This window comes from Podarcis erhardii, assembly GCF_964252035.2.
Source record: "Podarcis erhardii genome assembly, chromosome: 1".
NCBI lineage: Eukaryota > Metazoa > Chordata > Lepidosauria > Squamata > Lacertidae > Podarcis > Podarcis erhardii.
The window spans coordinates 134776561-134790237 of NC_138497.1; the positions used below are offsets into that span (position 1 = coordinate 134776561).

General features: G+C 43.6%; 2 protein-coding genes across 3 annotated transcripts in view; both read right to left on the reverse strand.

Annotated features, from left to right (window-relative positions):
* FTCD (formimidoyltransferase cyclodeaminase) overlaps positions 1-3383 on the reverse strand; it is a 33499-nt gene extending 30116 nt beyond the window's left edge. The window contains exons 1-2 of one of the 2 annotated variants that reach the window (XM_081881132.1): positions 3234-3383; positions 991-1174 (exon numbers count right to left, since the gene is read on the reverse strand). In XM_081881132.1, coding sequence (XP_081737258.1) covers positions 991-1174; positions 3234-3311 — 262 coding nt within the window. In that variant the 5' untranslated portion in view covers positions 3312-3383. Of the gene's footprint in view, positions 1-990; positions 1229-3233 lie in introns of both variants that reach the window. The other variant, XM_081881131.1, reaches the window with a different exon arrangement.
* Positions 3384-5356: 1973 nt separating this feature from the next.
* SPATC1L (spermatogenesis and centriole associated 1 like) lies at positions 5357-13072 on the reverse strand. Its single transcript, XM_081869512.1, has 5 exons — positions 12758-13072; positions 10622-10921; positions 9673-10005; positions 8386-8537; positions 5357-5780 (listed from the first exon to the last, which is right to left on the reverse strand). The coding sequence occupies exons 1-5, from the start codon at positions 12951-12953 to the stop codon at positions 5454-5456; spliced, it is 1308 nt and encodes a 435-aa protein (XP_081725638.1). The 5' UTR covers positions 12954-13072; the 3' UTR covers positions 5357-5453.
* Between the last annotated feature and the right edge of the window lie 605 nt (positions 13073-13677).

Below are 13677 nucleotides of genomic sequence, written 5' to 3' on the forward strand. Positions count from 1 at the left end.
ATGAGGCTCAGAGGTGAATACTTATTTATTGATTGCATTTGTTTACTGCATTTGTTTATTTGTTACTTACTCAAGGAGCTCAAGCTAACACACAGGAGAGTAACTGCATTGTTCTCATGGACTGGCTGGGTGCAGAGGATTGGTGGGAGGCACCAGCCGGGGAACCCCCAAGGGAACCCCCAGGGGGAGAAGGCTCAGAGCCAGGGAGAGGGATGATGATGCTGGTCAGAGGGAGAAGAGGGAGCAGACTGGGAGGAGGTGGTGCTGGAAGCTGGAGAGGCAACAGGGTTTAGTGAGCAGAGAGAGGCTGTGGCAGAGATATGTCTAGATTCAGAGACAGAAGAGGAGGCTGGAGAAGAACTAGTTCCCCTCCCCCCTGGTCTCCCAGTATGAAGAGGGCAGAACGAAGACAGACAAGGCAGAGAAGTCTCGGGCTGTTTGGGAAGGACGTGGTGGAGGTGGAGTCTTAGGGAGCTGTGGGAAGACAGGGACCTTCAGTCCTTGCAACCGACTCATTGGAGCAAGATCTACTGGGGAGAATTATTGGGCTCACTGGGTTTGAGCTGTTCTGGTTTCATTGCACAGAGCTAACTTCCCTGACACTGGTGTTTTTATGCTGACCTACTATTGACTCCGGCTTCTGACAGTTGTATCCTTACAGCAACTTCACAAGGTAGGTTATGCTGAAAGGAGAAAAGGAGGAACTTGTCCAAGGCCACCTGGTTTTCCTGGCTGATCTTTCAACCTGGTTCCATAGGCCCCACCTTAACTATCAGAATCCAGAGAGTTCACATGTAGAAATGCCTAGTGCTATGGGATCCCAAATCCCATTGCCTCTCACAGGTTATTTATAGTTTCTTCCGGATCTAGGACAAAACAAGCTGCTCAGAGTATGAGGAGGGCTGCAAAGTAGTTGAACAAGGCGCCATCAATAAAAACTTGTTTGGCTGTCTTACTCTCTATGATTAACACTCATCTCACTCTGATTACCTTTATGTTTTGCCATGTCAATATGTTGAAAAGCTGTTCTGGCCGCATTCAGTGCACCTTCAATTATATCTTCAGGACTTCCTACGAAGGTGTAAACGGTCCGATTGGTGGAAGGGCCCGCATCCACATCCAGGAGCATGCAGCCCTCGGTCTGAGAGATGGCCTTGGCAATCTCATCTATCACCTGTGCAGAGCAGAGCCTGTTAGAGCGCATGGACCTCATGCTCATGGCTTCAGACTATTCAGGGAGCAAGCAAATCCACTGATCAAAGAGTGCAGTCCATGCGTGTGCATAGTGTGCAAGTGACCAAGTCAGGGTTGTCAGGGTTGTTATTATTTAGAACATTTGTATACCCCCTTTATCCAGTGTGATTCACAACATAGAATTATAATATAAGAACCACTGAATACATAATGGCTGATGCGCACACACACCTGCCAACGAGCTCAGGGAAAAATACAGGTCGCTCTGCCATTTGTGCTCTTTGGACTGGCTGCTGGTTGTGGGATCACAAGCAACTTAAAGCAGCTTTGCAGGTCTTTTAGAATGGATTTTGCTTTTAAAGTGACAACTCTTTAAGTGAATAAATGTTCATGTCACATTTAAAAAAATAAAAAGAGGAAACCCATTCCTAGTGATCCCTAACATGGATTTTGCCTTTTCCTGCTGCATGTTAAATGGATGTATTGTTCACATCAACATCAAATGAGATCTCCATTACAATCCAAAGATCTCTTTCCTGTTTGGTTATACTAGTTTTGCTTTGTGTGGGATTAGGTGCATTAGTTTCATTTGGCACATGCATACCTGTTTGGGAAAGCAAGGGGAGGGGGAGGGGCTGAAGACACTTGGAATCCAGCTGTTTCCCTGTTTCCAAGTAGACCACCATGAGGCACTGGGAATCCCATATCCCTTATCCTAGTTGACAGACACATCGGTGGGAGCAGGCCGAGAAAAGGAAATCAGACTGGGCACCTATTGATAGTGGGCTACCTTACTGGGGGGCTGGAACTGTCGAGGGATGGTGCTGCTGAAACAAAAAAGCCCTGTAAGCTCAAGTGAATCTGCCTGATATGAAGGTACCGGTATATTTAGTGGGTTTATTGGCTGTGTTAGTTAATTTTATATCACCTTTGTACTATTTTATTAAAATGTTTTTTATTCGGGATTTCAACATAGCAATTTATCAAAAATACATCATCCACATTTCCCCCCATTTTTCTCCTCCACCCTCCACCCCTAAAACATAAAAACCCACCCTCCCACCACCACCCCAGACTTCCCCCAGCTCCACACTCTGGTTTAGCAGCACATGTTATTCTCTGCATGTTATAAAATTGTATATTTTTGTACTATTTTATAACTGACCAGCAGCCTTGTACTTGGTATTGCATGGGAATTCTATGAAACAAACAAACAAACAAAATCCATGCACTTTTGAAGTCAGTGCAGTTATGAAAGATTCAGTCCACTGTCTGGCATTTACTATGGCGTCTGATTGTATCCAGTCCAACCCTTTCTACCCTATATAATAGAGGCAGGACGGGTTTTGTGTTTGCTATCTATGTTGGGCAGCAAGAGAAAACAAGAGGTTAATGGTGGTGATGTTATGCAGGAGGTTGGAAGGACACAGAGAGAGGGGAGATATTTCCATTTTTTCTTCCTTCTCTGTGTGATCATGTGTTTTTTCTGAATAAAGCAAAAGAGTTTCAGTGAGACAAAGCTGCTAAGATGCCTCTCCACCACACACCCAGCCAAGTGCAGATGGGCTTATAATCTAGTAAAGTAGCATGCAAAAGTAATATGCATTCACTTTATTTTTAAATAATGCAGGTTAAACCCTGAGAAGAAATCTCCCTCCAAAAGCATTGCATTTGCATGTCAAATCATTAAAGTTTACCCCAAACATTGTATTTTCAATTTTTACAACATTTACACTTAGAAGTATTTCCCCCTCCTCTCCCTTTTGATTTTTGCTGTTGGTTATATTAAACTTAGGTTTTATTAATAGAAGATTAAAGTTTTGTTCTGATACTTATGGGGTTAGAATTTCAGTACACCTGTAAAACTGTTTTCAAAATTAATTTCTCATGGACAGGTGATTCAAATATGCTTTGAACTCAGACATGCAAAACTAATTTAGACAGGGGAAAAATAGATTTTGTGGTTTCACCAGTATTATATTGCCACCATATTGCCACACAAGGAACTGTCTTTATACAAAAACCAATTCTGAACTTACCTCTTTGTTGTTGCCTTCAGAAAAATTGGGGACACACTCCACTAATTTTGACATTGCTCTGTTTATGTTTTCTTTCATAGAGTTGTGGGGAGTCCTGGATGATTTCCCCCTCTTCTGCTCTGGGTGACAAAATGGAACTATGGGATCAGGAAACTCTCTGGCTTAAAGTCAGTGACCTTCCTCTACCTCTGGGATTTCTCATTAACTATTCCAAACAGCTCTCCATGGCACTTTGGACTGTCCTCTCTGCTTCTGAAGCCTGTCTTCATCATCGGTCACCATCCCACAGCAGCACATTGTCCCTTAAAATAAAATGCTACCTCGAAAACAGTCAAACTATTCTCACAAGAATTCACCCCCCAGTTATAAAAACTGCATGAAAGTTGCTGCTAATTTTGCTTTCATGCATCTAACAAGGTGGGAACTATTCTCTGAAACCTCATATCTGAATGAGTCTCCTTCCTTACAAGGGGCCACAATACTTGTATGTTGTTATTTTTCTTTTACAGGCTAAGGGGTCTTCCAGAGGGAGCTTATCTAGATAATCACAATTGGGCAACAAGTTTATTTTAACAATGGAGTTTTTTGTGCCCCCCCAAAGTGAATCTGAATGAAAGTGGGGGAGGGGAATAAAAAGTTTAACACTCCAACCATCCTGATCCAGATTGGGGTTCAGGTGCAGGTGTTGTAAAATGACAGTTCTTGTTTTTAAAAAAACACATGTGCAAATATGATCACACATTTAATATCACATGTAGAATCTATAACTCTAGTTTGGAGACAAATAGATCTACACAACTACACAGCTATTGAAACAATTAGTGTTGCTAAACATCTTAAGATCTATGGATAAAAAGAAAGTTGTTTCACATTTTGTTGCCCATGAAGCAAGCAGAGATGGAAAAGCTTGTGTGTGGTTGTGGGATATTGTGGGATGTTCATAAGAAACAACATTCGCTGAGATGAAGCTGTCTAAGTTTATTTATAGCATCCGAAATATTTTTCATTATAATTGTTTGTGGTTTTGCTGTTCCACCCAGAAGTGATTGGGAGACTGTTAGAGAATATGCCCTTTCTCACAGCGAGTTCTAGAATTTCTGTAGGAAAGTAGACTTTGCTTACCTTGGGAATGCCATCACCACAGAATGTTTTGGCAGGAAGTGGTTTAAAGGAACAAGCAAAATTGCAAGGAGCATACAAAGCCAAAGAACTCTTCATTGTAACCATAAGCAGATGAAACTGCAACTATCATAGAATCATAGAACTGTTGAGTTGGAAGGGACCCCAAGGGTAATGTAGTCCCTGCAATGCAGGAATCTCAGCTAAAGCATCAATGGCAGATGGATCAGCAGACTAAAAGAGGCCAGAGCAGGATTGGCAACTCTCTACCAGGAGACAAATACATGCAACTTGCTCCAGGGACCTATGGATCACCTCCAAATTTTAGGGCAGACTTTGTTCAAGCAGCAACCTTAATGCTTCTTTGTGATTTTCCGGCTTAACAAGAACTATGACAGATCTTCACCATTTTTTACTAGAATCTTTCATTAGGATCGTGGCAGATGTCCACATACCCAGACAGCATGTAACTGACAATGGGGGAGATGCCCTTTAGAACAACATGTACCATTTTTACTCCTGATCCCCTTGCAATGACCACATGGAGCTAGAATTCAGACAAGTGAAGGCTCTTTAGTCAGATATAGGAGATAAATAGTCAAAATGCTAGAGTATGAGCTACAGAGAACAGATGCCTTTCAGAAGCTCATTCAGGCTGTCACAAGGGCTGCATCTCAAGCAGAATGTGAGGAAAAAATAGAGCTGGCAGGCATGTCTTTCCTTGTTTAACAAACAGTGCAGCACTTTAATTTGGCATTTGTGAACTGAGTGCTAACAACTACATTTATTTTCTTATATAGTTTATTTTTACTAAACTTTATTATGCGCCGTCTAGCCCACATGTGGCTCTTATAGCAGCTATGAACAAGTCAGGTATAAAGTACAGAGTCGATAAAAAAAACGAGAGAAACAGTTAACCGAAAGCAAATGAACAAACCCTTCCACAAGCACCAACTCACGTCAGCAGGAGCCTGATACAAAAAGCATCCACACGACTCCATGCCCACTTTCAGCAGATATCCTTTTATTACATATATGCTATGTTTGTTTGTGTGTCCTTTCCGTAGAGATTTGAGGGCAAGAGCTGCAGCAGGTGCACTACTACCAAGCAAACAGGGCCTTGTTGTCTTCTTTAGAAAGTTCACACAAACAGTTCAAGAGCAGCAAGGTATCTCCAAGGAACTTGGATGGGACAATGTCAATCACCATCTTCCTGAGTTCCGCAGGGCTGTTGTGCAAGGGGTTGGAACTGAGGTCTGGTCTTTGCTTCAGGATGCCGTACGTGTTGATGAGGAATTCACTGAACACCGGGTGGACGTCCACGTGGTAGCCCATCTTCTCCAGGCGAGCAGTCAGGTCCAGGTAGCGCTGGGTCATGGCTCGGTACTTCTTCTCGTCCACAGAGCCATCTAGGGATTTCATGGAGACCTAGGTATTTTCATTAGATATACACACACATATACACATACATATATACATTTTAAAAAGCTATTGCTAGCACTTTATGGAAGGGCTAAAGATCCTAATTTTAATTTAGCATCAATAGGAGCAGAGGAGAAATAGGGTCAAGTTAAATCAAAAGTTTTGTTGCATTGTTTCATAAGGGAAGAAATTTTAGAAGTTTGTAACAAGTTTCTGCCTGCCATAGGGCTAACTATGAAACTCAGTGCAATTTGGGCAAGGTCTGAATATTTGAGGGGGGGGGAGGAAGGGGGGAAAGAGTAAAGTAAGGAAGCAGAAATGGAATTTGTTAACAAAGCAGGAAGCCAAAAGGTCTGTGTTTCGAAAGTTCAGTTGCTAAAATCAAGGAACCTACGAGTGCTTAATTTGATGTTGGATTGTGGCCATGATGCACAAGCATTTTACCAGTGCAAACACATTAATGGATTATATCATTATCTTGGGTCCCACCAAAGAAGACCAAAGTGGGCATGGATTTGTGGACATATTAACAGCAAGTGTATATTTTGGGGAACAGAGTTCTCTCGGTGAGAAATTGTCTCCAGAATCTGACAAGACGTGAGCTCTGCCCATTGAATGATACCCCAATCCACACAAGATATTCAGAATTTTTCTGGGAATAGTAAATTAGCTGAGAAAATTTAAACTGAAAGTGTCCACCAAAGCAGCTCAAAGAAAAACAAATTATTTAAAATATTGCACTGGTGTTGTTTACACATCAGACAATGTGCTAACCAAATTTCAGATAATGCATCGCAGTTTCAGTTAGGAGCAATAATTCTACTGAAATCTGATGACTTCTAGCAACCATAGCCGTCACATCCCAAGCAATAACTGCTGCAAAAACAAGATAAACACACCAAGTAAGTAAAAAGTCACTGTGGGAATATTTGTTGCCTATGAATGATTGCAGTATATTTATGGTTAAGTAGAAACAGACCAGAATTCCCTCTGAGACTCTTGAAATAGCTTTTTAAAAAGATACAGAGAGATGCAGGGCAACATAGACTTAATTACTGCCAGCTTTTAGGAGACAAGAGAGCAAATCAAAGATAAACAATATAAGGAAGTTATAATTGCTGGGCAGAATTTCGCTATGCAAAAACTAAACAAGACATGGTTTACTGATATTATGGCTGCTTCCAGACTGGTGTTTATTATGGAATGGTTGCTTTGGTGCTTGCAAGTTTTTTTGCAGGATTCACATAATGCCACTGACTTCAAAATACTCGCCTGTATTCCCCCCCCCCAAAAAAATTAGGATTTGCTGTTCACAGAAAAAAAAAATCTGATAAGGTTCAAAATAAATTCCATGGCCCATTTGCAATACATCAGTGACCCATCTGCAGGATTAAGCTGGAATCCCCCTATCACTGTGTCACCTTGTCACTGTGCCTCCGTTACAAAAGGCTCGTCCACCCTTTCTGTTTGCCCCTCCACTTTCCCCAGGAAAACCAGCTCTTTGCAAGCATCAATGTATGGAAAACCCAACTGACGTTTGCCCCGATTCAGTGGTAAAGAGCAGGTTTTTCTTGGGGGAAAGCAGCAGGACAAGTGGAAGTGTAGACAAGCAAACATTGTGGCACATTCCTTGGAGGCCATTGCCTGGGCAACCTCTTGCCAGTGCCTCTACAGTAGCCTCTCAGCTAATAGGGGGCTGTTGGTCTCCTGCCCACCTCGTTCCTAACAATGCAGATCTTCACTCTGGGACACCATTTTGTGGTTTGCCTCAGGTGCCAAAATGTTTTGAGTCAGCCCTGCCCATAAGGATGGTGGGATATCTAGAGATATTAATAAATTTGGAGGCACCTTATGGACCAATAATTTCCCTCTCATTCTCGTATGCATTCCAGTTAAAACAATTTAAATATGGCTCTTATCTGCACTTAGTAGAAACTAAGGAGGAACTTAGCTGAATTTAGCAGAAATGTAAATCTTTTCCAGACCTATGAACAAATCTGCTCTGTCATTTTCAGATGCATTAGAGTTAACTGAAAGGGTATGGTTGCTTCTTCAACAGGATGTGATACTATGTGATACTATGGCGTTGTTAACAACTGGGTATGGAATGATAATGAGTGATACCAATAGGTAGACGTCTTTAAAAAGGTAAAGGTACCCCTGCCTGTACGGGCCAGTTGTGTCCGAATCTAGGGTTGCACGCCCATCTCACTTAAGAAGCCGGGAGCCAGTGCTGTCCAAAGACACTTCCGGGTCACGTGGCCAGCGTGACAAAGCTGCTCTGGCGAACCAGCACCAGCACAGCACACGGAAACGCCGTTTACTTTCCCGCTATAAAGCGGTACCTATTTTTCTACTTGCACTTAAGGGTGCTTTCAAACTGCTAGGTGGGCAGGAACTGGGACTGAAAGACGGGAGCTCACCCCGCCGCGGGGATTCAAACCACTGACCATGCGATCGGCAAGTCCTAGGCACTGAGGTTTTACCCACAGTGCCACCCGTGTCCCTAGACGTCTTTAGGAAGTTGTTTTATGGCCAAGCAGGTCTCTGAGACCTGAGTGACTAATGTTTTGACAAAAAGACAACTTTACCTCAAAGTGCTGGGACTCACCTGTTTGATTTTCTCAGGAATATTGGACACTGTGAACCCGTAGAGCCTTGTGATGCCAGGAAACACATGCGCAAGAATGCGCCTGTCTAACTGGAAGGCAATCTCTCCCACAATGCGCCCGTTCCTCTTGCTGTTCTGAGTAATCTCTATATCTACAAGGAAGTGAAAGAAAGAGGCTACTTCGTAGATATACTGGGCCTTTGCTATAAGAGGCCAGAGCTTATATTAAAAACAGGCATGTCTGAAATGTATACATCTCCTTGGTGGTTGAGATGCCAATCACACATCCATCTATTTTCTGTTGGTGAACTTGTTATCTGAGGGCTCATCCAGACTTCTTTTTGCACCAGGCTTTCTAGAAAAGGGTCCATGCTTTCCACGTCAAGGTCTGAGCAGCGTTTTGTTTTGTTTTGTTTTTGTTTTTGTTTTGTTTTTGGACCTGCCACTTTCCCTGGAGAAACTCGCTGTTCGCTGCTGAATCGGAACAAAGGCGGTTGGAGGATGGATGGCTGCTAACAGATTGACATTGAATCCTGACAGGACAGAAGTACTGTTTTGGGGGGACAGGAGGCGGGCAGGTGTGGAGCACTCCCTAGTCCTGAATGGGGTAACTGTGCCCCTGAAGGACCAGGTGTTCAGCCTGGGAGTCATTTTGGACTCAAAGCTGTCCATGGAGGCGCAGGTCAATTCTGTGTCCAGGGCAGTTGTCTACCAGCTCCATCTGGTATGTAGGCTGAGACCCTACCTGCCCACAGACTGTCTCACCAGAGTGGTGCATGCTCTAGTTATCTCCCGCTTGGACTACTGCAATGTGCTCTCCATGGGGCTACCTTTGAAGGTGACTCAGAAACTGCAATTAATCCAGAATGCGGCAGCTAGACTGGTGATTGGGAGCATTCACCGAGACCACATAACACTGGTCTTGAAAGACCTACATCGTCTCCCAATACATTTCCGAGCACAATTCAAAGTGTTGGTGTTGACCTTTAAAGCCCTAAACAGCCCCAGTCCGGTATATCTGAAGGAGCGTCTCCACCCCCATCATTCTACCCGGACTCTGAGGTCCAGCTCCGAGGGCCTTCTGGTGGTTCCCTCACTACGAGAAGCGAAATTACAGGGAACCAGGCAGATGGCCTTCTCGGTAGTGGCACCCGCCCTGTGGAACACCCTGCCACCAGATATCAAAGGAAAAAACAACTCCCATATTTTTAGAAGACATCTGAAGTAGGAAGGGGAAAGGGGTACACCAGTCTTTTACACCAGCCCCATGCCATGTCTCAGTATTACCATTCAAGTAGAACGTATGGGACTTCCTTAACTTGTCTGTGTCTGGTGCATCAGAAAACCAGACTCTCTTCTTCCTGGGCATCTCTTGAGATTCAAGCTGTGCTTTGCCTGCGCTTGGGTCCTGGGCGCTGCCCAAAAGGTGATAGGACTGCCTTTCAGAAATCCCCAAGGAAGAACTTCCTTTGCGTATTTTGAGGTCATCTGAAAATGTGGTCTGAGCTTCCTCCTTGCTTGCCAAGCGTGTGGGGTTGGAGGAAGCTAATTCTTCTGTCCATGATGGTGAATGGCTCGCCGTGTCTTTTGAACTGAGTAGTCTTGCAGCCTTGTAGTGAGCTACAACAAAGCACATTTAGCAAAAGGTTTATTCCAAATTCAAAGAAACATCAAGACAAAATGCTGATGGATGAGAGTCTCCCATGCTCTTCCCTGTCCAGTAGGTCGGATACTACACACTTTGATGGCCCCTTCCAACCCCAGTACAATGTGGCTTCCCTCCCGCTTCGTCTCCCTTGCCTTCACCAACTGACAGCACTATGAGCTGTGTCATGTGCCCCTCCCCCTCCCTTCTTCTTCAGACCAACTGCCAATGGATTTCTGTTAACAATCTAACCAGGAAGGCAACACAATTTATATAGTTTTGTACACCATTACAAACCATGCCAATAGCTGTGACATTCAGAAATGTCCACTTCTGCAGCTAGCAAACCAGTGACATAACCAGGGCTAATACCAGTGTGTGGTGGCAGCAGGGAAGAAAGCATCTCACGTGAAGCTGGCTATCATTTAAATAGGCCCAGAGATAGGACTTTATCACTTGCAATAGCTGCTACTAATCAATGCTATGTCTGATCTGATGGGTTGAAATTGGAACCTCTTTAAATTATCCATGAAATAAACTGCCACACCCTCTTCCCTTCCCCAGAGTGGACACCCAGTGACCATTTCTCACCCATGCTTAGTGCTAGGGGCGTCTGAGCCTTATCGCCACCAGGGAAAGGGCCGTCCATCAGCCACGCTTTCTTGAGTCCCATCAGTTCTGTGGGTTCCTCCAGCTGTTTTCCTCCAATGGTGGAGCACGACATGCTTGACAAATGTCCGGGTTTCTTTTCACCACTTCTAGGCTGAAAGGGGGGAGTCTCATTTTGGAGCTGCTTCAGCGGTGACTGGGCACTGGGGTTGGGCAGGACAGTGGGCTCCTTGGAGATGACGTGTGAGCAGTAACCAAAATCTTCTCGTCCAATATACTGAGCTGCTACAACAACAACACAAACAGTTTTGTTAACTACAGCAAGGAATGCAGTTTGTGTATTTGTAGTTGACTGACATCTGTGTCAAGAGTCTCTGTTCCAGAGAAGGAAATTAACTCGAGATTAAAGTTCCAGAGGTGCCGTACACCCTTAAAGAGATATGCTATGCAATTTAAAAATGCAGCTTGGAAGGTACCCTAATATTTGTCTTATGTGTCTGAGGGTGAGATGTTATTTTATAAAACAGGCAAACCACTCCTCTTGAGAGAATATGGAAGAGGAAAATCACAATTGCCGCCAAATATATGGCAACAGCCCAATATGCAGGCTTATTGTAAAGACAGGGAGATAGATTGGCTCCTCTGCACCAAGAAGGATCTTATCTGAGGGCGGGGAGGGAGAGAATTTCATTAAAGCAGCCTTTATTATTGCTGAATTTTTACTTCCCCAGAAGAGGCAATTGAGGGATTTTTCTGCCTCAGGCATCAAAACAACTTGACCATCCTTGGCTGTGACACAGCTTGGTGGTGAGGAGGGGGTGGCTGTAGAGGGGGGTTTGCTACAGCGCCACATGCAGCAAAATGTTTTGGACCCTCCTCTCTCTACCCCCTCAAATACACACAGACACCATACCTACCCTTACCTTTAAATAGTACTGACTCAGCAGAAGCAATTCTCAACACTGATTCTGTCTTTTCTGGGGCCATCTTTCTTCCCCATCTCTTGAACTAAGTTGCACGCTTTTTTGCAACAAGTGTCACATTTTTTGCTCAGCAGCAGCAGGGGAGAATGATGAATGCCTGGACAGGTGGGGGGGGAGGGAGACCCCAGAGGCGTAGCAGACATAACATCCTGTCCTGCGCCAGTTCCGTCAGGGTAAGTGTCGATTCCTCTGACTTGCAACCAGCCCACTCTTCCCCCACTCCAACTACACGTGTTTAAGTCCTTCCTCAGATAGATCTCAAATTTCAGCCATATCAGCCTCCAGCTCATTTTTAAAAAACAAAACCCAATTTTATACTGCGTAATAGCATGTTAAGACACAAACCTGGAAACTTTAGATTTTCAAAAAAAATATTACCTAGTTTTATTGTTATCATTGCATTTTATGTGCAAAACTCTTTGCTGTTAGCCCACCTTAAACACGGGTAGAGGTGCAATTTAATATTTAAGTACCTAAACCAGATGACAGGGGCCATCATCTGGTCAGGAACTGTTGCATACAAAGACTGGAATTTGCTCCACTTTCATGATTTCAGGAAAGGACATTGTCAGCTCCCCAAGACAGAGACCTGTCTACTTTTGCCTAAAGCTACGAATGGCACTGATGAATGTATATACTTTATTTCTAATGGATTATTTAATATTGTTTTATTTGATATAAATTGTTTATTTTAAACTTATGTTTTTATTATGACTTTTTGTATTGGATCAGATTCTATTTTGTGTGTACTCTTTGCTGTCTATTCTGTTGTTTCTTCAGCTTGTGTATAGCAACATAGAAAGGCGGTATACAAATAAAAAGTAAAATGAAACGAAATTTCATACAAATGAAATTAATGGACTTGCTAAGCCTACGTAGTTTCATTCAGTTCTGCTCAAAAGCTGAAACAGGAAGGTGCTGAGGAGACTCGTCAACTCGTCAACGACCCAGCCAAGGCAGGTTTCTATTACAAGTGCCTCTTCCTCTAATGAGCGTTTTACGCAGATGGGCAAACTAGGCCACGTCTTTCTGAGCTGCACATATAAATTCAAATGCACACATAGGCAGGAATATGCTTATCACTTGTTTATTTCTAAAATGTTTTGTAAGTAAATTTGTAGAGCTTGCTCCTTACCTCCTTTCACCAATAAACCAGCATCAGTATATGCAGGAGAAATTGGAGACGTTAAGAACTGGACTTGGCTGCCGTTGTCACACTGTTGACCCAACATAGCACGGAGTTCATAGTTTTCCCTGAGCAGCCTAATCTGATTTTTCAGGTGCACATTTTCGTCTTGAATCCTTTTCATCCACTCTCTCTCCTCGGTCATCCTCTTCTTCCTCCTTGGTGAGGAAGGATTAATTGGTAAGGAACAGCCTTGGCTGGACAGGTCACTTGTCCCAGTGCTTTGAAAGGCTCACAGGAAGCTCAACAGGTTTAGAATGTTTCTACGGCATTATGATGTCGCCACCTCTTAACAGTACGCCCTGTTGCGCCACTGAAATCATTTATTTTGGCTAGGCCTGTGGGCAGCCGAATTAGATCACAGCCATACCACATTTGAAGCACATGGCTTCTCACAAAGAATCCTGGGAACTGTAGTTTGCCCTGCACAGAGCTAACAACTCCCAGCATCCTTAAAAACTACAGTTCCCAGGATTCTTTGGGGGAAGCCATGCATTTTAAATGTATAGTATAGATGTGACCAAAATGGCCCAGCTTACCTACTGGGTGGAACAGCCATCCTAAGCATCTTATGGCTGCTTATGACCACCAGGTCAGGAGATGGGTTTACTGAGACCACGGCCATTGTCCCTTGGCAACAGCACATAAGGGGGCCTCTTCAGGGACAGCATGCTCCCCCCGGAGTGACCTCTCTCAGGTACCGTAATTTGTGATGTGGAGGTGGCAATTAGCTTTAAATGTTTCCTTAAAATATGCAGGCATACCCAAGTTTTCCTGGATTCTGGCTCCTAATTTTTATTTGTGTAGTTTTGTTTTTTCAAATGCTATTGGAGGCTGTTGGTGAACTGTTGTTTTTATGTAAGCCACTT

What these genes read in the sequence shown, in the direction of transcription:
- SPATC1L (XM_081869512.1), bottom strand. Translation starts at nt 12,953, where the DNA reads ATGACCGAGGAGAGAGAGTGGATGAAAAGGATTCAAGACGAAAATGTG. An exon ending in TGGTTTATTGGTGAAAGGAG is followed by an intron (nt 10,922 to 12,757) that starts GTAAGGAGCAAG and finishes TTGTTGTAGCAG; the next exon opens with CTCAGTATATTGGACGAGAA. An exon ending in GCCCCTAGCACTAAGCATGG is followed by an intron (nt 10,006 to 10,621) that starts GTGAGAAATGGT and finishes GCTTTGTTGTAG; the next exon opens with CTCACTACAAGGCTGCAAGA.